This window comes from Ahaetulla prasina, chromosome 11, assembly GCF_028640845.1.
Source record: "Ahaetulla prasina isolate Xishuangbanna chromosome 11, ASM2864084v1, whole genome shotgun sequence".
Classification (NCBI taxonomy): Eukaryota; Metazoa; Chordata; class Lepidosauria; order Squamata; family Colubridae; genus Ahaetulla; species Ahaetulla prasina.
The window spans coordinates 25610867-25635876 of record NC_080549.1 but is presented as its reverse complement, the minus strand read 5'-3'; the positions used below and the strand labels follow the sequence as shown (position 1 = coordinate 25635876).

The window sequence follows — 25010 nt, the reverse complement described above, 5'->3', positions numbered from 1 at the left end:
TATGGGATTTACTTTATCAATGGTTAGAAGGAAAAGATTTAAGAAAGGTTGTTATCAAGAGAAATAATTGAATTGAAATTGATCTAGGAGGATGGAATGAATAATGTTATCAGATAAAATATTAATTTGGGGAAATTAACATGAAATGAGAACATGAAATGTTATAGCCATTGTTTAATTAAAAATAGATTGACTAAGAGATTTGGATAATGTAAGATTAGAGGAATGAAAGATACGTTTATCTTGAAATTGTGTAAGAGATGTGTAACCACCCCACTGACACACTGTAACCGGATTGAAGAGGCTTTTATGTTTGCTTGCTGTAAAAATTAAAAAAAAAATACAAAAAAAAAGCTGACTCCTCCACCTTCTGCCTGTGGTTGATTACTTCTGCCTCAGACAATAATGAGATTAGGTTTGGTGGGCTGTAAGAATGCAGCTCTTGCCTAATGCAAAGACGGTTTGTGCCTGGATATGTACAAATCCAGCTAATTTTGGTTGGTTCAGGATTCTTCCCTGGGATTGGGGTCATCAGGGCAGATTGCTGTCCAACCACAAGGCTCTTCCAAGAGTGACAGCCAGGAACCGCAGTCACCCTAACCCTTAACAAGGGTGAGCTTAATGAGTGGGCATTGGCTCCAACTTGGGCCCTCCTGCAATTTGTGGTTTTGTTTGCATGTTTGGCTTGCTATTCATTTCTCTTGTCCTGGGCGGCAGCTTTAAGACTGGGCTTGTTTCATGTTTGTGAACCAAGCTCATCCCTGGGCAAGAAACCATTGGGGGGGGGGAGGCAGACTGGGTAGCCTGTGAGGATGGGGGGGGGCTCTCTGGAGAATTCCGTAGAGACGTTAGTTGGGACATCGTTTAAACTCTCTGCGGTCTTTATACCCTATTTGCCGGCAAAGCAGGTTTAGCTCAGGAAAAGAGGGTTCGCTCCCAGGAGGGATCCTGGCCAGGCACTAAAAGTATCCAGAACTTGGAATGGTTTCCTTTCGCTTTGGGCATCACAACTCCGGCCTCTTGGGGAAGACCTGGGTGGCAACGTTGCTCAGGCCACAAAGCTGCTGCTTTCGCTTTGGGGCAGGAGGGTGTGCAAACCCAACCCATCATCCACGGCAGAGCACAGTGTATCTCAAGGCGCCGCAGGAATAACAGAATAACAGAGTTGGAAGGGATCTTGGAGGTCATCTAGTCTCCAACCTTGGCCACTTTAAGCCTGGCGGACTTCAACTCCCAGAATCTGGCTGGGGAATTCTGGCAGTTGAAGTCCGCCAGGCTTAAAGTGGCCAAGGTTGGAGACCCCTGATCTAGTGCAACCCCCTGCTTGAGCAGGAGACCCTACACCAGGGGTCTGCGAACTTGGCTCTTTTAAGACTTGTGGACTTCAACTCCCAGAGCAAAGCTCCACAAGTCCACAAGTCTTAAAAGAGCCAAGTTCGCAGACCCCTGCCTTACACCATTCCAGACAAGTGGCTGTCCAGTCTTTTCTTAAAGACCTCCGATTGATGGAGCTCCCACAACTCCTGGAGGGAAGCCGTTCCACTGGTTGATTGCTCTGTCAGGAAATTTCTCCTTATTTCTAGGTTGAATCGCTTTGATCAGTTTCCCTCCATTGCTCCGGAAAGCAGCCCGCCATCCTCTCCCAGCTGCGCCCTTCCCGGAGCAGGGCGTGCGAAGGCAGAGCGCGCATGCGCGCCTCCCTGCCGTCTGCGCGACCCCACGGGCGCCCTCCAGAGGCGGCCAGCCACGCCGCTGCCGGCACTACATTTCCCGTCGCGCCGCGCGCCTGCCCGCCCGCTCCCAGGCGCCGCAGCCGAGCCCCGAGCGAGCGAGGGTGGGTGGGAGGGAACGGGCGCGCCGCCCAGCCCCGCTCAGCCGAGCGCCGATGTCGCCGGGCCCGGCCCGCGAGGGGCGCCGCGGCGGGGATGGCGCTGTCCAGGGGGCTGCGGTGCTGCCAGCGGGTCTTCGGCTGGGTGCCCGTCCTCATCATCGCGCTGGTGGTGCTCTGGTCCTACTACGCCTACGTGGTCGAGCTCTGCCTGGGTAAGGAGGGCGCAGCGGGCGGAGGGGCCTCCCCACCCATCGTCCCCAGCCTGGTCCTCCGGCGCTGCTGGGCCGCCGCCACCCCCCACATCCTCCCCGGCCGGGCCTTCCTCAGGGGCTGCTGGGCTACAGCTCCCCCCCCACGGCTGCCTTCTGGGGGGCCGAGCATGATGGGCGCTGTAGTCCCAGGCTTCCGGGGCCTTTCCTCGCCTGGGAGGGGGGGGCTAATTCCCAGGTGGGAGGGGCACAACAACCAAGGGGTGGGGGTGGGGGTGTCAGAGTGGGGGGGGCGTTGCCCTCTTGTTGTGCCTGGACAGGTCGCCCCCCCGCGAGTCCCCATCTCCTCCCTGGTGCCCCCACCGCCACCCCCCCCCACCCAGGAGCCCTTTTCCCAAGGCAGCCTCGCCTAGGACACGTGCCCCGACCTCTCCTCCTTGCCTGGCAAAAGAGCAACAAAGTAGCACCGGTTGGGGTTCGGCCAGCTGCCTTGAAGCCAGGGCTCTCCAACCTTTATTTTTATTTTATTTTTATTTATTTATTTTGTCACAACAGTATATATAAGCATAAGCATGAAAGTAACTATATAACATATAAGCATGAGTATGAATTAACTATATTAATTGGATATAATGAAAGGAAACAATAGGACAGGAACGGTAGGCACGCTGGTGCTCTGCCCCTTACAGACCTCTTGGGAATGGGGAGAGGTCAATAGTAGACAGTTTTTGGTTGAAGCTTTTAGGATTTTGGGAAGAAACCACAGAGTCTGGTAGTGCATTCCAAGCATTAACAACTCTGTTACTGAAGTCATATTTTCTGCAATCAAGATTGGAGCGGTTGACATTAAGTTTGAATCTATTGTTTGCTCTTGTATTGTTGTAGTTGAAGCTGAAGTAGTCTTCAACAGGAAGGACATTGTAACAGATGATTCTATGAGTTAAACACAGGTCCTGTCGAAGGCGGCGGAGTTCTAAGTTTTCTAAACCCAGGATTTCAAGTCTGGGGGCATAAGTCTGGTGCTTCGCTGGCTGGGGCTTTCTGGGAGTTGAAGTCCTCCAGGCTTAAAGTGGCCAAGGCTGGAGACCCCCCTGCTTTAAGCCGCCTCCGCCCGCCGGGTGGGCAAAATCAAGCAGGGAGCCCACTTGGGTGGGTGGGTGGGCTCTCTGGTGCTTTCTTTCTACACTAGAAGCAGGAGGAGCAGCTGGTGGGTTTAAACAGGAAGGGTTGGGAACCACCATGAGCCTTTTAATACCACCACCACCCCCCCGAACTAGACTGTGTTGTTTCTGTGTGATGTATGTGGGTTATATGCATCTGTATGTGGGTTATGTGATGTATGTGGGTTATATGCATCTGTGTGATGTATGTGGGTTATATGCATCTTTATTGCATCTTTATTGATTTGTTTGTCATGTTCAGTGTATATCAGAGGGGGTGGCCCTTTGAGAGCGGTATGCCACGAAATGTCATTTCCATGTATGCCAATTGGTGTACATTTAAAGTGGCAATAAAGTTATTCTTATGACTGGTGGACTTCAACTCCCAGAATTCCTGAGCCTGCTTTGGCTGGCTCAGGAATTCTGGGAGTAGAAGTCCACAAGTCGTAAAAGGGCCATGGCTCCCCACCCCTGGCTTAAAAGCCAGACTATCTTCTCTGGGATCACCTGTGGGAGCAGCTCACCTGACTTCGTAACTTCCCCCTCCTTGAACCAATTCAGGGGCTGTGAATATGCTCACAATACCTGTTGTGTCTGCGCCCCCCGAGCCAGGCCCCCTGCCAGAAAGTGACTTGGAAAGTGAGGGAGAAGGGCCATCAGGACTTACCTCGGGAGTACTGGCTTCCCTGGCTCAGCTCCAGGAGCCAAAGGCAGGCCAGGTGGAGGAGATAACGAGGCCTCCGTCCCCTGACTCTTCCCCCCACCCCAGGCCATGCCTCCAGACCCAGCTGATGGCAATCAGGCCTGGCTGGACCCTAGGTTTCGTAGGCAGGAGAGGCGGGAACAACAGAAGCACGGGTGGGGCAGGCCTAGGAAGTGCTGAGTCATGGAGCCACACCCTACAGGATATAAAGGCAGCAAGGGCTGCTATGCCTCTTCGTAGCAGGCAAATCAACTGCTTAACTAGAGCTGAAGTACTGTTTGTTCCTGGGTGTCTCATCGGCATCAAGAGAGATAACAGAGTCACTTGGCAGACGCTCGCTAGTTTGCTGCCAGAGCTGATAGTGCCGGCTAATTAAGCCATCGCTCGGACGGAGGCGAGGGGGGACAGAACAATACCGGATTGCACAGTTAGCTGCACTAGTGCTTCAGATAGGGTTTGTAAGAAGCGCTTCCAATATATTGTGAAAGCTGCACCTCAAAAACAGCTTAGCTTTTTTGTTTGTTTGTTTCCAGAAGAGCTTGAAAAAAAAAAAAGATTGCTGCTGCCTTAAGCATCTCATTTACATTAAGGCAGTGCTGTGCAAGCTCGGGAATTTTAAGCTCTGTGGACTTCAACTCCCAGAATTCCCCAGTCTGGCTGGAACCGAGTTGGTGGTCTTTAGCGAAGAGAGACTGTGCTGGCATTAGGGCCAAACCATTTCTTTCTTCCCCACTGTTTTCTGAAGCCTGCCCAGTGCAGTTGGTTTAGGGTGCCATATGAACACAGGCAATCCGGGAACTTCCTTACAACAGTCTGTTAATGTAGCTCAGTGTGATTATCAAGAGCATTATACGGACTGGGTGGATTAAATTTGATTAGAACTTGGCCCTCCCGAGCTCTGTTTTCACTGGCAGAGGGTTGCAGGAGGTTGTGGCAGCTGAAAACAGAGCTCAGGAGCCTGTTTTCACTAGCAGGAGCACCGTGGGCCAGTCCTTCGCTGTTTCCATGGCGGCCCCGCGGGTCAGATCTAAGTACCCTGTGGGCCAGATCCGGCCTCCGGGCCTTGAGTTTGACACCCCTGCCATAGATTCAGTTAATTAAAACTTAGTTTGCATCATAGATAGAGAGAAAAATCATTGAGTTTTAATTTGCCTCCAGGTCAGTTTTTCCAATTCTGTGTGCATGCACAGACACGCTACCCCAGAAAGGTTTGCTTTGCTGTGCCCCTTTACCTTGGCAAACAGCAATGTGGGCAAGCCTGTGCGGGCGGGGTGTGTGTGCTGTAGTCTGCAGAGGAATTCTGCGTCTCAGCAGAAGTGACCCATATGATACTCCTGAGGGGTAAGACGAAGGTGCAGCCGTAAGGCTGCCTCCCAAAAGTGCTTCCTACCTGATACCCAAGCAAGGAATATTAACAGGACTGTAGGCTGTAGGCTGTCCGGTGTCGTCCTGTCTTCAGAGCCCAAACACCTCTCCATTCCAGGAAAATAAGGCAGAAATTAATAAACGGTTACAGAAAGACAGCTTGAACTTGCTGTCTGCTACAATCATCGTTTCAGATCCTTTTTTGTTTGTTTGTTTTTTGGAAAGTGAGGCTGTACCTTGAAGTTTTGGCGGAAGAGATATGCAGCTTCAGGACCAACAGTAGAGTGAACAAATTCAGGAGTTCAAGTAGTCACAGAACAGAGTATTTGGGGATGGTGCTGAACACCAGTCGGACCTCTCGGCAGCTGACTCAGCCGCAGAAAGATTTACACAGAATTATCTTTAGCAAGGTTATTGATAAGGTTATTGAAATTTCTGCAACAAGATTGCTGTTACTTTAGAATTGTAGAATCCTGGGGCTGGAAGGGAACCTGGAGGTCTTTCAGTCCAACCCCCAGCACAAGGCAGGAGTCCTTGTACCAGTCTGGACCAAAGGATGTCTAATCTTTTCTTGAAAACCTCCAGCATTGGAGCATCCACAGCTCCGGGATGATCTGTTCCATTGTTCTCACTGTCAAGAAATCCCACCTTAGTTCCAGGTAGGATCTTTCTTTAAGAATTAGTTTCTTCTTGTCCTGCCTTCGGGTGCTATGGAAAATAGGTTGAGCCCTCTTCTCTGTGACAGCCCTTCAAGCAGTGGTGGGATTCAGCCAGTTTGCACCACTTCAGGAGAACCGGTTGTTAACTTTCTGAGCAGTTTGATGAATTGGTTGTTGGAAGAAATCATTAGGGCAGAGAACCGGTTGTTAAATTACTTGAATCCCACCACTGCCTTCAAGTATTGGAAGACGGCTATCACGTCACCCCTAAGCCTTCGCTTCATAGACCTACCTAGTCCCCTTAACCAGTCATCATAGGGTTTATTTTGCAGACCTCTTATCGTCTTTGTTGCTCTTCTCTGTACTCTTTCTAGGGCCTCAGTCTTTTCTGTATCGTGGTGACCAGAAGTGGGAGCAGTATTTCAAGTGTGGCCTCACTAGTGCAGTAAAAAGTGGTACTATCACTTCTTATGATCTAGAACCCAATAGATCTTTCAGTTCTTTAAGGCAGATAATTTTCAAGTTTTTAACAGGGTCTTTTCTCTGAACCAAAGAGCTAGCTGCTTACTTCCCAAAACTGACGAATTTGCAGGGAGCTGTTGTTTTCTCAACCATCTCCCGAATCTTTTTTTTTTTAATTTGCATTTATATCCCGCCCTTCTCCGAAGACTCACGGCGGCTTACACTGTGTTAAGCAATAGTCTTCATCCATTTGTATATTATATACAAAGTCAACTTTTATTGCCCCCAACAATCTGGGTCCTCATTTTACCTACCTTATAAAGGATGGAAGGCTGAGTCAACTTTGGGCCTGGTGGGACTTGAACCTGCAGTAATTGCAAGCAGCTGTGTTAATAACAGACAGACTTAGTCTGCTGAGCCACCAGAGGCCCTCAATTAGACTATCAAGAGATAATTGCAGGTAGAGCTCAGTGCTTCCTTTCTCATCACACTTGTTTTTCTCTCTGCTGTTTCTTTTCATCCAATTCATATTTTCTACGTGAACCATGCCTGCTGCTGCATTGTTTTCTTCATTTGGAAATAAGGAATAGGTGGGCTGATAGGATTAATCACCAACGCCTGTCATTCAGCCATTTGTGCTTTCCATCATTCTTCCCAGCAGCCTTCCTGGATGTCTGGTTCAAATTTGAGTCATCTGCATAGCCATGTATTGAGCAGCACACAGGTGTATGCTCTGACTATGTTGTTTTCATGATGCCCTGGGATTATTCAGGTAAAGGTTGAGAGTCATCATTGATATCTTTCTGCCCTTTCCTTCAAAAAGAACCTTATCATACTGGCACTCAAATTCTTAAAGATGTTGGCCAGTCTTCTGTTTTAAAACTCTGCTTAGTCCTTGGGGGTCTTCCCTCTCAGCCTAATTGTTGTGAGGATAAAATGTGACCAAATCCACAATGAAACCTGCAAAAAACAAAAAAATGGTAAATGTACAATGCTTTCTTTTCCAGTTTAGAAGAAGGATAAAGCCATTTTGCTTGTGTATGTGCTCAGAATGAAGCCACCTTCTTTTGAGGAGAGTAGGACTTGATTGAGCAGGGCGTGTGATTTTGGCAGTACAGCAGCTGTGACACAGCAGAAAAGGTTTTTGGCTGCCAACCCCTGATGCATATTCAGGGCTTCCCTTCTTTTACCTTGAAAGATAAGCACTCTTGGAGTGAATGGAAGCTCAGTCCAACTAAATGTGGACAGGTGTGAGTGTCTTTGAGCTGGTGTAAAAACTCATTCACAGGTCAGCTTAAAGAAGCAGGCAGGCAAACGAGTCGGATGGTAGTTGAAGAAGGAGCAAAAGATAAATATGATCTATAATTATTACTGCTATTCTTATTTATTAATCTCATATTACAAGTATGGTAGCTAATTAAATAAACAGATATAATCTTTTAAAATCATCCAATTCAGATGGAAAAGAGAAAAGGTCTTAATTGCCTTCATGAAAGTCAAAGAAGTGGAAGAGTAGAGTAGAACTTCCAAGGAAGGTTTTAATAAATCTGCAGCAAATCAGCAACCAGCTCCAGATCCACTTGAATTCTCCACAAAGTTCTCATCCTTTCCATGAATGAACTTGTTGAAAAAGAATCTTGCTTTAGTCTGGCAAGATTCTGTCCGTAGGCCAACAACAACAAAGTAATTAGTAACTCCACGTGTCATTCTTGATTCTTGGGGCCTTTCAGTTATAAGGATAATAAATCAAGTGAATAAGTGAGTATCAGTGCAGTGGAATTAATAATACAATGATTTATGACCCATAAAGAAAAATTAATTTCAGACACAGTCAGCATATGCATAATTGCAAGCATATTTCTTTGTGGAAACCTTGATATGTCATTTGAAATGTCCTTATTTTCTCTTTCAGTGACTCTGACAAACACTGTAGAAAAAGGTATGTTGATATTTATTATATCTGATCTTTATACTTTATTCTGCTCCAGATTGCGTTGCAGTCACCTACAATGATACTCCAATATGTTTATCCCAGTATAGACAGAGATAGAAAGGACTCGTTGATGGGAGTTTTCCACCCAAAGTGTGGTTGAGGCTCATGGAAATGCAAAGTGTCCCCAGGCCCTGCCTATAATAAGATCTTGGAAGTCCTCACCACTCATGGACGGATGTAGGAGAATCAGCTAATTAAGGGAACATGCAAGGGAGAAGCTGGGCCTTGGGGAACTGGTTTCGAATTGCTTGCTTAGCCAGGAAGTTTGAGCAATTGATATTTTATTTTATTTTATTTATTTGTTTAATGTATAGGTTACTCATCTTACTACAGGGTAGTTCTGGGCAGCTTATAGTACCATAGAGTTTAGCTCCCCATTTAGGTTGAGTGGGATTCTTAGCGGTTCTGGGCATGGAAAAGGGTAGATTCCTTTCCTCCATCGTCCCTATCTTGATGGAATCCATGTCCTCTCCCTCCCTCTCCCCCAGCAGCTTGTGTTTGAAAGGGATCTCAAACATTTCTTTTTGGTATTCCTGGCCACTTGAAGAAGGGAGAAATGTATCTTGCTTTCTCGTGGGGTGACCGTTTTTTTCCTGAAGCATCTCACTTCCTATCATAAGCATTTTTTTCTTCAATCATGTCTGGTTCTTGGAGATTGCCTGCACAAGTCTCTGCTGTTTTCTTAGCAAGGTTTTTTCCAGAAATGGTTTTCCATGGCCTCCTGTGTTGGGATGAGAGAAACTGACAAGCCCAGTTGGTTTGGGGCCTAGGGTAGGATTAGAACTCCCCTTTTCTAGCCTGAGGCCTTAACTAGAGTTGCTTCAAATCACAAGACAGGTGGCGTGTACATTTAAATAAATAAATAAACCCAGACTCCACATTGATTCTCCCCAGTCTTAGCACAGAAGCACTTTGAGAGAGGTTTATGTTGTCTACTGTGAAAGTCAAGGATACTATTAAAGGATTAGCAGCAGAAGGGACATTTCTGCTTCCTTGGTTAATACTTTTCTTTTTCTTCTTTAGTGGCCTACCTCACTGTATTCCATATCATCTTTGTATTTTTCATATGGACGTATTGGAAGTCTATATTTACTCCTCCACTACAACCAGACAAAAAGGTAAAACTCAGGAATTTTATAAAGGAACTAACCGGTCTTCCCCAACCTGGATGCCTTCCAGATGTGTGACCTTCAACTCCCAGAATTAAAGTTGGTTCACATGTCTGGAGAGAACATAGTCTGGAGAAGGCTGAAATAAAGAGAGAAGCTAAAACAGAAGTGGTGGGCGCACCTTCAAGAATAATCTAAATAGGCCATCTCATCCTAACTTTAGACCTGCCCTCATGGTCAGGAAGCAAGTGGATCAGTTTGGGGGCAGCTACAATTACAGTGGTATCTCAGTACTCATCCTTAATTGGTTCCGGAAGGTGTGATGAGTACCAAAAATGATGAGTACCAAACAGATTTTTTCCATAAGGAATAATATAATGAGTCAGAAAGCAGCCGACACCGACAAGTTCTAGCTTATGCGTTGAGTACCAAAGAAACGATGAGTTTCGGGACAAAATTCTCACTGTCAAAATAGAATAGAATAGAATAGAATAGAATTTTATTGGCCAAGTGTGATTGGACACACAAGGAATTTGTCTTGGTGCAGATGCTCTCAGTGTACATCAAAGAAAAGATACGTTCATCAAGGTACAACATTTACAACACAATTGATGATCAATATATCAATATAAATCATAATGTGTTGATGTACCAAATTCAATGAGTTTCAAAGCAGTTGAGTACCAAGGTTCCACTGTATAAAGCATGGGGTGCTAGATCCTGAGATAAATCAAATATCTCTATTACGGTCTTTGGCCACTGTTTCCAATAAAAAGAATACAGTAAAAAAGAGAAATACTTTAACACAGCTATTTGTTATTGAGGAAGGGAAAAAATAATAGGACTATAAAACAATATAATTAAAAATTCTGTGCAACTGTATTACTTAATGCAGATATTTGGCCACCAGATACATGAGTGTGGAGTGAAAAAATTATAAACATGAACATTCTTGTATTTGGAAATTCTTGGGTCATCACCTCACCCAGCAAAGCTGAGCCAAAAGAATTCCCCAGCAAAGCTGGCTGGGGCATTCTGGGAGTTGAAGTCCGCCAGGCTTAAAGTTGCCAGGGTTGGAGACCCCTGCCATATGAGGACACGAGCAAGAATTTCTACTCCCTGGATCCACAAGGGCAAAGTCTTTGTGAAATCTTCCCCACCAGTAGAGCTGATGGGAGGGCAGAAATAATTGGAATGGCTTGGTTGGGTTTTGCTATATTTGAATTGTGAAATCGGCCACCTATCTTGGTAACCAAGGGGTAAGACTGTCTGGGGGACACCAACCACTGGCCCTCAGAAGATTCTAGCAGAGGGAAATGGGCAGAGAAGTTGAAAGCGATCCTACTCACTCTTCTGAACTGACATTAAATCTGCATTTATTATGTTGCCTGGTGTTGTCTGTCAGTGATGGAAGGTGGCTTCTTTTTTGGACACAGGATGCACATCTGTGCCTCTGGGCTGCTCCCTTCCTAATGTCAAGCCTGCCACCACTTAAACCTCTAAGTAGTAACAATCCTTGGCTCCATTTGTTGAGAAAAGGTATAGTTTTAGTAGAAGTCAAGTGTATAGCAGTAGTTCATAGCAGTGGTGAAATCCAGTTTTTTTTTACTACTGGTTCTGTGGGCGTGGCTTGGTGGGTGTGGTGTGGCGTGGCTTGGTGGGCGTGGCTTGGTGGGCGTGGCTTGGGCATGGCAGGGGAAGGATATTGCATAATCTCCATTCCTACCCCACTCTGGGGCCAGCCAGAGGTGGTATTTGCTGGTTCCCCGAACTATTCAAAATTTCTGCTACTGGTTCTCCAGAACCTGTCAGAATCTGCTGGATTTCATCCCAGGTTCATAGCCAGAAGTTGAGAATCACGGGCCAAAATCCCTTAGCTTGGTTCAACTTTTCTCTTCCTTAACTGCCTCTCGCTGCTGATTCCCTGCATGACCAATCAGGTTCATTCAAGATGTTTTCAGAATGGTCACTTCAAATGCAGCTGCCACCTTCTCCCAGAAGGCTCAGGAATTCTGGGGGTTGAAGTCCACAGGTCATATAGGGGCTATAGTTCTTCACCTCTGTTCTACAACTGTGTGTGTTTCACTCTTTACCTTCTACTTCCAGTTCCACATGTCGTATGCCGACAAGGAGCGCTATGAGGATGAAGAAAGGCCCGAGGGTCAAAGGCAGATCCTCGCAGAGATGGCCCGGAAGTTGCCAGTTTGCACAAGGACAGGGAATGGCGGTGAGTTTCTAACATGGCTTAGGCAAAGCCCACCTATGCAACAACCCATACTGACACCCCAGTTTTGGAAAACTTTTGGGGTGACAAAGAGCATCATCAAAATCAGCGATGACAAAATGTTTGGCTTTTGTATTGAAGGTGAAGGACCGATAAGGGATTCAATTCATTCCAGTTCTTAAAATCAAATTGCAGGTTCTAGTGACATTACAACCTTTTCCTTGGCTGCTTTTATCATTTTCACCCTAGCTAAAATTTACACTGTGATTTCTAGATGCTGGTTGGAATTGTAAAACTCAAGGTGGGGTGAATTCAGATCTGGGGACATTGTCCCTTATGCCTAGTATTTTTGGAAGCTGTAATCCAAAATATATCTGGAGGGCACAAGATTGAGAAAAGCTAAACTAATTATTACTCCGCCCCCCCCTGGAATGTAAAGGTATCCTCTGTTGGATGCACTGATTTTTCCCCCTGATTGTTGCTCCTGATTTCATAGGAGTGGCTGATGAATAGCAGCATTTATATCCAGGGTGAACAGTTACATGCTGAAATTCAGTGGGAAATCCATGGAAAATCAGCATTATAATTTGCCATTTGTATCCAGCAGGGACCAACAGATCATCAGAGAAGCTTAGTTCACATAAAAAATATGGTAGGACCCCCTGAGAAGCTTTACCAAAAAAGCTGGAGGAATTGGACCCACTCCGATATAGGAAATTGACCAAGCAGCCTAGAAAAAAGAAGCGTTAAATAACTTCTGTTGTCAAGAAATGACTTTGTCCATAAAGTCATCAGCTCAGCTTGAGCGAAGCTCGTGTCCTGCATCATAATCTCTCCTGTAGCATTCAGGAGAAAGTGTAGCTTCCCTGGTTTTATATAAGGCACCACCTATCTTCAAAGTAGTCCTCAAATCTTGCCTTGGCTACTTTAACATGTATGGACTTCAATTCCCAGAATTCTCAATGCTGGCTGGGAATTCTGGGAGTCAAAGTTCACACATCTTAAAATTACCAAGATTGAGAAACGTGCCTTGGTCCTTCTAGTAACAAGTTTATAACGCAGAATTTGCATTCGTGATAATGTTTAACTAAGGGCATTTTTGTCTTGTTCTTTCCAGCCATTCGATTCTGTGACAGATGTCAGCTCATCAAACCTGACCGTTGTCACCATTGCTCAGTTTGCGCTGTGTAAGTTTACTCCTTTCATCCATAAGCAATGTGCCTTGAAGGTTAGCTCAACAATTACGCAGGAATGTTGTTGACTGCATACATAAAAAGAAATAATTTTGCTTGCTTTACCCATGGTGGCGCAGTGGTTAGAGTGCAGTACTGCAGGCTACTTCTGCTAACTGCTGACTGCCTGCAATTTGGCAGTTCGAATCTCACCAGGCTCAAGGTTGACTCAGCCTTCCATCCTTCTGAGGTCAGTAAAATGAAGACCCAGATTGTTGGGGGCAAGATATTGACTCTATAAACTGCTTAGATAGAGCTGTCAAGTGCTGTGAAGCAGTATATAAGTCTAAGTGCTATTGCTCTTGATTGCACAACTTGACATACCAGTTCCCACCCCACCCCCAAGGACCCAGTCCTGTCTGTGTATCTGTCTGTCCCGCACCCCCCTCATCTCTTTCTCATCATCCATTCATCCATTTCTATCATCTCTCTCTCTCTCCCCATCTACTTACGAATAGAATAGAATAGAATAGAATAGAATAGAATAGAATAGAATAGAATAGAATAGAATAGAATAGAATAGAATAGAATTTTTTATTGGCCAAGTGTGATTGGACACACAAGGAAGTCAGAGAGAGGATAAGATAAGTACAAAAAAGAAAGATAAAAGAGATAAAAAGAAATGCATGAAGAATTGATTTTGGCTGTAAGAAATAATTAATGCCATGTATTGCTAAGTTTACTTTTTAAATTTTCATACAATTCAAGGAAGAGGACTTAAAATAAAAAGGAAGAAGAGAGAGAGAGAAGAGAAGAGAAGAAAGTATGTTGGGTAAACTTTCCATTGTCATTTTTACCTTGCAGACTTTTCAGAGTTAAAAGGTACAGTTGGACAGTCTGTTTATAATGAATTGCATTGGACCAAAGAAACATAGTTTTTCTCCAGCTGTGATTTGGATCTGACTTTGGCACTGACTGGAATGCAGGGCTTGTTTGCAAGAGGGCAGGCAAAACACGGTCATTGCCTGGGTTATGCCTGGACTCGTTAGCTGATGTTAGCCCGGGTGCAAAGTTACGACATGCCAGCTTGCAAGGGTTGCCAAATTACAGGTTTGGTTTCATTCCCTGACATAGGAAGCAGTTTGTTCTTTCCCAGGAGCAAAACACCAGTTGCTGTGACAGATGAGGAATGTGTACAAAGAAAGCCGTATGCCGCAAATGTCCCAGGAGCTCACGTATTTCATACATGAGCTCTGCTGCCAGATTCACCAGTTTGAGCCTCCTAATCTGTCAGAAATGGTGTAGGGTCTCCTGCTTGGGCGGCGGGGGTGGGGTGGGGGTTGGACTAGATGACCTCCAACGTCCCTTCCAACTCTGCTAATCTGTAATGTCTGCCAGCCTTGCCAGGTAGAGCAGACAGGAAATAAGGACAGATAAGCTAATTCTACTTTATTGTGCAGAATCTTTATTAACAGCATCTTGCAAGCCTGAAAGTACAATTCTCCTGCTGTTACTTTTATATGGGCAGTCCTCGGCTTACAACAGTTCATTTAGTGACCATTCGAAGTTGCAACGGCACTGATGACTTATAACCATTTTTCACACTTAATGACTGTTGTAGCTTCCCTGTGGTCACGTGCTTTACATTCAGATGATTGACTCATATTTATGACGGTTGCAGTATCTCAGGGTGATGGGATCCCCTTTTGCGACCTTCTGACGAGCAAAATCAATGGGGAAACCCGACTCAATTAGTAACAACCTTGTTACTAATTTAAGAACTACAGTGATTTAACTTCACAAATGTGGCCGTAAAATGGGGCAAAACTCACTTAGCAAATTTCTCACTAAACAACATAAATGTTGGGCTCGATTGTGGTCCTACGTGGAGGACTACCTGTAGTCTAAACATAAGGAGGGTCCCTCCTGAGCCTGTTCCCCCCATCCATTATGTAGCTGTGGGCTCTGCTCCCTTTTATCTGTGGGTTCTCCAAGCAGTATCTCTCCACCCGATCTCCCACGGTCATTCCATGTCTCTGGCTTAGACTCTGCTCCTGCCTCTCACTAACAGAAGACCTTCTGGATCTTAGTCAAAATACTGAGTGAGAAAATGTTGGAAATGGACCCCGTTTGATGACAAAGAAGACTATTAGGAGATTGTCCTGCAGGGTTTACCAGTCAAAAGGCAGATCTCACCCCAACCCAATGATTAGCTGTGAATTGTGGTAGGATTGTTGGGCTGCGAAGAGAAATGGTAGCGTTCAAAGGACTGCAAGCAGGGTTCACTCTCCTTGAAAAATTAGCCTAATGACGGGCTTTTGCTTAGGAAAAGGGGGTGTTCCCTGATGAAATTGACCCCCTTCTAACACCCGATGGGCTCTTTTCCCTTTTTCCTTCCCTGTTCATCCTGCCTCGTCATCCTGTTTGAATTGATAAACAAGGCGTCTGCTTTTGCAGGCACATAATTTCAGTTATTATTACTGCATTGTTTTTGTCCAGCGCCGCCTTTGTAGTTGTGTTTCTTCTGGCAGAGATAGAAGTATATTCAGTACTTGTTGGGGAGGACAAAAACTCCAGGCTGACTTTGAGCTGAAGGTGGTATTGTGGCAACCCTCAGTTTAAAAAGAAGATGGGTGAGCTTGGCATTGCATAGAATTTTTGTGGTTGTTTCTTTTTATCTGTAGGTTATTGAGAGGGTACTAGTGAATATCCCTTCACTAGACTAGACTAGACTAGATTAGAATAAGGAATAGACTAGACTAGACTAGAGTAGAGTAGAATAGGAATGGAATGGAATGCAATGGAATAGAATAAGGCAGGGGTCTGCAAACTTGGCTCCTTTAAGACTTGTAGACTTCAACTCCCAGAGTTCCCCAGCCAGCAAAGCTGGCTGAGGAACTCTGGGAGTTGAAGTCCACAAGTCTTAAAGAAGCCAAGTTTGCAGACCCCTGAAATAAGGAATAGACTAGGATAGGATAGGATAGGATAGGATAGGATAGGATAGGATAGGATAGGATAGGATAGGATATTCTTTATTGGTGAAGTGTGATTGGACACACGAGGAATTTGTCTCCGGTGCATAATGAACATATGTGCAGTCTCCAATGCATATGTCTTAATGTACATACCAACAACAAATTGATAAGTCATGCATCATAGATCATAGTTTTAATCATTAATCATAACATACAACATATCATAGACAGGAGAAGGTAATAGAGAAGATGGGAAGGATAATACAGCCCTACTACATGGGTAAATGAAGTTTCTATCTTGACTGTCAGCCATGTTTGCCTGATGCCCAGAGCAATTTTCTGCATGGCTTTAAATCTAAGCAAACCACCTTATTCGTTCAACTGCTGGTAGCAAACACTGAATCCCTTTTTCAAAGGATAGTCAAGACATAAGATACGGCAACTGTGTCCTGTGTTGTACGTGCAGTAACAGAAAGTCTCAGAAGGGGGCATCATGACCAAAAAGACTTCCTGGGAAATGAAATTGCAATCTGGAAATTTTAGAGTTCACTAATAAATGACATCACCTTTAAAAAAGAACAAGCAGAATCCTGGATTATGAGTAACCCCTGGTGTGGTTCCTGACATTTTTCTCTTTTTTTAATAGGTGCGTGTTAAAAATGGACCATCATTGCCCATGGTAAGGACTTTTGAGGACCATTTCATTAATCCACCATAGATGCATTAAAGTGTTTCAGGGATACAGAGGTGTATCGATTTCTGAAACTGACCGGCTCATTCCACCAACACTGCTTAAAATTCAGAACTCCAACTTTGGTTCAGCTACGCCAATAAACATTCATGCGAAACAGCGCACAACCCCAAATTGTTATGCATAGAAGTTTGTTTTGTTTTTTTGTTTGTTTGTTTACATTTATACCCCGCCCTTCTCCGAAGACTCCGAAGACTCAGGGCGGCTTACAATGTATAAGGCAATAGTCTCATTCTATTTGTATATTTTTTTTACAAAGTCAACTTATTGCCCCCCCAACAATCTGGGTCCTCATTTTACCTACCTTATAAAGGGTGGAAGGCTGAGTCAACCTTGGGCCGGGCTCGAACCTGCAGTAATTGCAGGCTCTGTGTTCTAATAACAGGCTTCTCTATTGCCTGAGCTATCCCGTGCAAAAAGGTGCCGTGAAATGGCATTTTTGATGCAGCACCTTGCACCCTTTTCCCATTGGCTTGAGAAATATTGACCCAAGCCATTTGTGCTTTTAAATGCCTGCCAAAAGAAAACGGAAGATCACATCGGTGGGCTTACACTATTTCCATTTCTGCTCCTCAGAAAGAAGGACTGGGTGTTATATCTCAAGTATAAAAGTGCATTATTAATGTTTGTCCATCCCAAATCTGGAAAGGAGATTCAGAATCTCATACTCTATTAACAGGAATTCTCATTTTACCGCTCTTTGGTGCAGGTTCTCCTTACCTTGCTCTATGCCCCCCAATATGTTTTGGGAGAATTCCACAAATGCATAATAAATGGAACCATGCAATCGTGCCAGGTGTGTTCCAATTACCTGGTTTTTATTTCTTTGACCTTACTCTCCACAAAAATGGAGGCCCAGAATGTCTCCCAATAAGTTTGAACTAGAGGGATTTTTTAAAAAATATATTAGAAAAAACAATCTAAAATATGCCAAAGAGGATCGTAGTAGACCTGGGCATCGTTATGAAGAGAAAGGCGCTTTTTTGTGCATTGACTTTTTATGTTCCTATTTTATGGCAGTCTTTCTCAACTTTAACAATTTTAAGATATATGGGCTTCAACTCCCAGAATTCCCCAGCTAGCGAAGTTGAGAAACACTTCCATAGAGCAAAGGAAGATCTGCCTCCCAAATATTATTCATTCCTTGGAGCCTTGCAGAAAGTTATGACTAAAGCAATGTTTGTCGACCTTGGCAACTTTAAAATGTGTGGACTGCAATTCCCAGAATTTCCCAGCCAGCTTTAATGGCTAGGGAATTCTGGGAGTTAGAAATCCATACATCTTAAAAGTTGCTAAGGTTGAAAAATACTGATTTAGACATTTCAAATGCTTTCCAAGTTGTAGATAGTTATAACAAGAAAAAATGTATATATGCAGATATAGTTCATTTTCTATGAATGACTAGATTAAAGATGCAGCAAGAATTATTCGATGAAGGCTAGAATGTACCATGAAATGAAATGAATGTTTACAAATTACTGGAAGGAGAAAAGCAGATCTTAATGAAGAAGGGACATGAAGAAAAACAAATGAAACACTTGTATATTAGCTGGGCACTCTAGAGAGGATGAGTCAAGCCCTGGGCTCTGTGCAGTGATACAGAAATTAAAATTATGTTTGAGACTTTCATTTTTGGACATCATATCCAAGAGGAAGACGAATACAAAGATTATTAGGGAAGTAAACTACTATCCCAGTTTTCTTAAGCAAGGGCTAAAATGCAGTAAAACAAGAATGTCAGGTCTAACCATACCCGAGTTTGGAGAGCAGTTTAATCCTTGATCTGAAGCCAGTGTCTATCTGCTTCTGGGCAGGTACACCTGGGAGGGAGCTGGAGGGAGGGAGGGCATTAGGTGGGCTGGGACTGTGCCCATGGACTGGGTATTCTTCTGTGAACTGGGGGTTGGCGTTTGGCTGCATCAGAGAAACGAGGGTGCAGCTTTTGCTTTTCATACCATCATTTCTCCAAATGTATTTTGATTCCACCTTCCTTCTTATTTTCATCACTTTTTCCCTCCAGGGTGAACAACTGCATCGGCTTTTCTAACTACAAGTTCTTCCTACTGTTTTTAGCCTATTCTCTGTTGTACTGCACATTTATTGCAACGACAGTCTTCAAGTATTTCATCAAATTCTGGACAGTAAGTTTGGGGACCTGGTTACTGCGTACTTTCTGCATGTCATTGGAGTCTGAAATCTTCTGGGGTCAAAACCAGAAAGATGGGGAACGCACCTCTTTCCTAACAGAAGAAAGTTGCCATTGTGCAAGGGATTACTACAGTCCTAATCTTTCAAAACTGGGGAAGTTCATTTCTACTTCAAGCTAGTTTCCTTTTTATTTATCATTAAAATATACAGTGGATCATACTCCCCTCTCATTCAGCTGTTTTGTCTTGTAGTCAGTATTGGTATAATAGAGTTGGAAGGAACCTTGGAGGTCTTCTAGCCCAACCCCCTACTCAAGCAGGTGTAGGGTTTCCTATACCATTTCAGACAAATGGTTGTCCAATCTCTTCTTTAAAAAATTCCAGTGTTGGAGCACCTACAACTTCTGGAGGCAAGTCGTTCCACTGATTAATTGTTTTCTCTGTCAATAAATTTCTCCTCAGTTCTAGGTTGCTTCTCTTTTGATAAGTTTCCACCCATTGCTTCTTGTCCTGCCCTCAGCTGCTTTGTGGTTAGGGCTTCAGGGTCTCTATGCTGGGGATTTCTGGGAGTTGAAGTCCATGCATCTTAAATTTCCTAAGGTTGAGAAATAGTACAGGAGGCTTTCAACTTAGGATCACAATTGAGCTTGTTGCTAGGTGAGACAGTTGTTAAGTGAGTTTTGCCATCTTTCTTGACACAGTTGTTAAGTGAATCACTGCAGTTGTTAAATTGTTAAGGGAATGTGGCTCCCCCATTCATTTTGGTTGTCAGAAGGTCACCAGAGGGGATCACGTGACCCTGGGACGCTGCAACCATCATAAATACATGCCAGTTTGCCAAGCACCCATATTTTGATCACGTGACTCTGGGAATGGTGCAGTGGTCATAAGTGAGAAAAATAGTCATGTCCCTTTTTTCCAGTGCCATTGTAACTTTGGTCACTAAGTGAACTGTTGTAAGTTGAGGACTACCTGTACTCTAAAAACTGCCTCACCTCAACCATTGCTGCAGCACCCTCTAACTTGTTTGTTTGTTTGTTTGTTTGTTTGTTTACATTTATACCCCGCCCTTCTCCGAAGACTCAGGGCGGCTTACAGTGTATAAGGCAATAGTCTCATTCTATTTGTATATTTTTACAAAGTCAACTTATTGCCCCCCCAACAATCTGGGTCCTCATTTTACCTACCTTATAAAGGATGGAAGGCTGAGTCAACCTTGGGCCGGGCTCGAACCTGCAGTAATTGCAGGCTTCCAGTAGCCTTAACCAAAGACCGTCGGGGAGGAAGGCAAGGGGATGTCATTCGGCCACATCTGGAGGGCAACAGATTCCCTTCTGCTGGTCCCTTATGACTGGGAGGGGCCATTCCCTGCTCCTCCAAGCTCTGCCAAAGCCAGACCTGCAAAAAGAAAGAACACGCATCACGCCTGCTCCTTTGACCCTCTCCTTTTATTTCTCTCTTGCTTTTCTTTGCAGACAGAGCCAACCAGTGGTCATTCCAGGTTCCATGTCCTCTTTCTTCTTTTTTTGGCAGTCATGTTTTTGGTCAGCCTGTTGTTCCTCTTTGGCTACCACTGCTGGCTCGTCAGTCGAAACAGATCGACTCTAGGTAAGGCGTTCACCCCTTGGAGAAGAAAGCTGTGGGCAAGGCAGACTTGTACCAGCCCATGTTTGGTGACCAAACTGATTGATACGCATCCCAGAATCCAAGAATGGCTCCCGTTCCCCATTCTGGAATTCTGGAATCCTTGTGCACATGTTTTTGCTTTATATTTGTGGGTCGTTCATAGAATCTTTGGGTCGGAAGGGATTTGGGGGGGGGGGTCTCTTAGCCCAGCCAAGAATCCAAGGACATGAAACCTTCCAGTGCTGGAGCCTCCAGCAATCCAGGAGGCCAGCGGTCCCATTGATGAAGAGCTCTCATAGTCCAGAACCGTGTTTTTCAATCTCAACAACTTTAAGATGTGTGGACTTCAACTCCCAGAATTCTCCAGTGCTGCTTAAGTTGTTAAGGTCAAGAAGCACTGGTCAGAAATTCCTCCTTCATTCATCGGTTCTTTTTCTTATTCCACTGATACTTTTGTTTATGAAAAGGCATTACCCCTCTTTTATTACATTGAGACAACTTGAGACCTTTTGGATCGTCCTCATATCAACCTACAAATATTCTCCTTTATTAGTATCAATGGAACAAGCTGCATCCAGAAGTCGTGAGGGCTCCATCACTGGAGGCTTTCAACAAGAGACTGGACAACCATTTGTCTGAAATGGTAGAGGGTCTCCTGCTCAAGCAGGGGGTTAGACTAGAAGACCTTCAAGGCCCCTTCAAAATCTATTGTTTTCTATGTTCTATGATCCTCCTTACCTTCTGCAGGAAAGCCTGTTTGACCTCTTAAAACATCAGATTGTGAAAACACTGGCTCAGATTCCGTTTGGCTTGCTAGTCTTTCCTGTGCTGAAACCACAGGATGGTTTGAAATGTCAGCTGATTTCTAGCAGGCGCAGCCCTGAAAAACCCTCTCTTATCGGGTTCCGCTTTCCAGCGCCTGAGATAGCCTTCTATTTTGCTACAGAGGCCTTCTCGGCTCCCGTGTTCTCCAGCGGCCCTGATAAAAACGGCTTCAACCTCGGCTTTGTCAGAAACCTCCAGCAGGTGTTTGGGGAAGAGAAGAGACTCTGGTTTTTCCCGGTGAAGTCCAGGTAAGCAGAAAGCAACCCACCCACCAACCATGGAGACAGAATTTGAGTTCCCCTTCCCTCGTCTCCCTTCCCCTCCAAAGGGAGGTTTGGGGCTGTGTAGGTGGGGAGAGGACCCCCGGAGCTGTGGGGCAGCAGAAACCTGTCTGGGTGCTCTGCCAATCTTCCTTTTCATTTAAAAAGAGCCAGGGAGAAGCTGGTTTGCTGCAAAGCAAAGGACTTTTGTCTTTGTGAAAAGAAATCTGCTGGCCTGGCTGGTATTTTCCCCACGATGCCCTTCTGCCAGGGGATGCGATGGCACAGCGGTTAAGGATGCTGAGCTTGTCAGCTGGAAAGCTGGCAGCCTGCATTCGAGACCTTAGTGTCGCACAACGGGGTGAGCTCCCGTCTTCAGCTCAGCTCCTGCCCACCTAGCAGTTGGAAAGCATGCAAATGCGAGTAGATGAATAGGTACCACTTTCTTGGAAAGGTAACAATGTTCCGTGCGCCTTGCCGTAATAGCCATGCTGGCCACATGACCGCAGAAATCTCGGACAATGCTGATTAGGAGATGGAGATGAGCATCCCCCCCCCTCCCAGAGTCAGATATGACTGGACACGGGAAACCTTTATCTTTAGCTTTGCCCACCTGCCTAGGCAAAGGTCCAAAGTAACCTTATTCAGTGGCTGCAGGTGTGCAAGAAGCAGCCCTGTGGAAACTTCCTGGTTCACCTTCTGCTAAAGAGCACATTCACGGCCGTTTTGTGAATCTACCTGTGAAATGCTTTCAAAATTCTATAGGGGCCCACCAGCCCGAATGGCTTCTTCTTAACGTCCTTCTCTCAGGCCTGGACCTTAGCAACTGTGCTGCCCCACTCACACAAACATACACTCACACACACACACACCAGTCAGTGTGGTTTATAGAGAGTTTTATTGATGTTCTCCAGCAGTTCCCTTCATCCGGCCTCAGAATTGTCTCAAATAAAGCCAGCCACAAGGAGGCTAAATATAGTCCACAAGGCAATGGCCAATAGTCCATAAAACAATAGAAAGCTGCTCCAACAAATAAGTCCACTAAACAAACTTAAAGCCAGAAGGCAAAACTGAAAGTACATCCACGAGAGCTCAGTTGGCAAGAGAAGTTCAGAGTCTCAAAGGTACAAAGTCAAGCAGGAAGCATGAACCAACACGCAGCCATAAACCAAACGTGTTCTTCCCAGCAATGCCTCCCTCTGCCTGCCGTGATAAATACTTTCTGGTGCAGCCCTTAAAGATTCTGTCGCATTCATGGTGGAAAACCAGAAGATGTTGCACTGTTTCCTTGTTAAAGAGGAAGACAGGAATTTCTTGAGGTTTTTTTTTTTCTGGTTTAAAGACAGTGACCCTTCCAGAGGCATTATAGAATACATCTTTGGCAACAGCCCTTCCCCTGCTGTTCCTACTTATGGGCTCAGACACTCCGCTCTGGAGTCAGTTTATGGGTTAAATGTCAGGTAAATACTGCAAGTAGTCCTTGCTTAATGAACAGCTGCTTAATGACCAGTCAAAGTTAGAATGGACTTCAAAACAGTGTCAGGGTTCCAACCGATGCCCTAATTAAGTCATAAGCCTCAAGCGAAGCTTCAAAAGAAATCCAGTTATTTATTAGGAGCTTCTTGCCAGCAGGGACCAGGTAGAGCCAACTCTGACCTTAGTTAATTCATGTTTTGCCTCTGATGCTGTTTCCCCCTCCCCGCCAATACGTGTCATCAGCCACATTCCCAAGGAAGCAATTTCAGGGGTTGTAAAAGTCACTCCCCTCCGGCCACTGTGAGTTTCCATGGAGACAATCTTGGTTGGAATGTGATCCATCCTCAAAAGTTATGACTGCTGCTCCCCTCCCCATGTGGTCACGTGGTCACATTTTGGGTGCTTGGCAACCAGCTCATATTTACAACTGGTTGCAGTCTCCCATGGTCACAGGACCGCAATTTGCAACTTTTTTGCTGCTTTCTGGCAGAAACCTGCAAAAAACACCTATTGGATATGCTGTATTTGCATAATGATCACACGATTCGCTTAACAGTTGCAATGATTCACGTCATGAAATCACAAGAAAAGTCATAAAATCGGGTCATGTGATGCTGCCTCGACTTACAACTGCAACAACTTATGACTAAAATCCCAGGCTCCATTGTGGTCACAAGTCAGGGGCTACCTGGTTGTTGTTCATTTGGAGGGATGTGCCAGACAAAGGGCAGCAAGCGCAAGGGAGGAGGTTGACCAGAGGGAGCCCTTTGTCAAACTATAAGCAGGGTGCCCCCCCCAGTCTTGGGGCTGAGGAGAGAGTGGCCCCATTGCTGTTGACTCACAAGGTAGGATGAAAATGATCTGGAGCAGGTAAGCAGGCAGACTGACAGATTGACAGACTGATGATGTCCAGGGCTGCAGTAGGCACACCTTGGCCGTCATACAGATAGTCCTTGACTTAAAAATAGTTCGTTTAATGACCATTCAAAGTTACAATGGCCCTGAAAAAAGTGACTTATGGCGGTTTTCTATTCTTACGATGGTTGCAACATGCCCAAGGTCATGTGATCAAAATTCAGAGCTTTGCTGGTTCATATTTCTGAGGGTTGGAGCGTCCCAAGGAATTGTATGATCCCCTTTTGAGATCTTCTGATCAGCAAATTCAGTGGGGAACCAAAATTTCCTTAACAGCTGTGTTACTAGCTTACTAGATGAAGTGATTCACTTAACAGCTGTGGCAAGAAAGGTGGTAAAATGGGGAAAAACTCACTTAACAAAAGTCTTGCTTAACAACAGACATGTTGGGCTCAGTTGCGGTCGCAGGTTGAGGACTCTCTGTGCAGAAGAGCAACTAATCTAGCTCAGTGATATGTTGGAGCATCGGAAGAGACTGTTGCTCCTCCCTGAGGCCTGATGCCAACCGGGCCCAGATCTGCCCTTTGCCGGTGGGCTTTTCCTTCTCCCCAGGGGCCCCTCCCTCACCTCCGTGCTCCCTTTCTCTCCACAGCCAGGGAGACGGACACTCCTTCCCCATCCGAGCCCAGAGCGAAGCCCGGAATCCCCTGCTGGCAAACGAGGAGCAGTGGGAGGAAGAGGGGATGGAAGACGGCCACCAGCACAGTAAGGGCAGGCCGGCCTTGGAGGGGCTGCCACTTGGGGTGCAGGAGGAGCCTTTGTCAAACTATAAGCAGGGTGCCCCCCCCAGTCTTGGGGCTGAGGAGAGAGTGGCCCCATTGCTGTTGACTCACAAGGTAGGATGAAAATGATCTGGAGCAGGTAAGCAGGCAGACTGACAGATTGACAGACTGAGGATGTCCAGGGCTGCAGTAGGCACACCTTGGCCGTCATACAGATAGTCCTTGACTTAAAAACAATTCGTTTAATGACCATTCAAAGTTACAATGGCCCTGAAAAAAGTGACTTATGGCGGTTTTCTATTCTTACGATGGTTGCAACATGCCCAAGGTCATGTGATCAAAATTCAGAGCTTTGCTGGTTCATATTTCTGAGGGTTGGAGCGTCCCAAGGAATCGTATGATCCCCTTTTGAGATCTTCTGATCAG

The 25010-nt window shown here is 45.3% G+C and overlaps 2 protein-coding genes across 2 annotated transcripts in view; both read left to right on the top strand.

The window, feature by feature from the left end:
- Nucleotides 1-1875: 1875 nt before the first annotated feature.
- On the top strand, nt 1876-24707 carry ZDHHC15 (zinc finger DHHC-type palmitoyltransferase 15). The gene is made up of 10 exons (XM_058154640.1): nt 1876-2043; nt 8302-8328; nt 9406-9500; nt 11598-11718; nt 12833-12902; nt 16509-16541; nt 18634-18754; nt 20236-20368; nt 21333-21459; nt 24455-24707. Exons 1-10 carry the CDS (start codon nt 1926-1928, stop codon nt 24705-24707), a joined length of 1098 nt encoding a protein of 365 aa, XP_058010623.1. The 5' UTR covers nt 1876-1925.
- The window catches only part of ABCB7 (ATP binding cassette subfamily B member 7), a 166325-nt gene continuing 162763 nt past the window's right edge, over nt 21449-25010 (top strand). The window contains exon 1 of the mRNA XM_058196859.1: nt 21449-21459. The gene's annotated coding sequence lies outside the window, so the exon portion shown is untranslated. The remainder of the gene's footprint in view (nt 21460-25010) is intronic.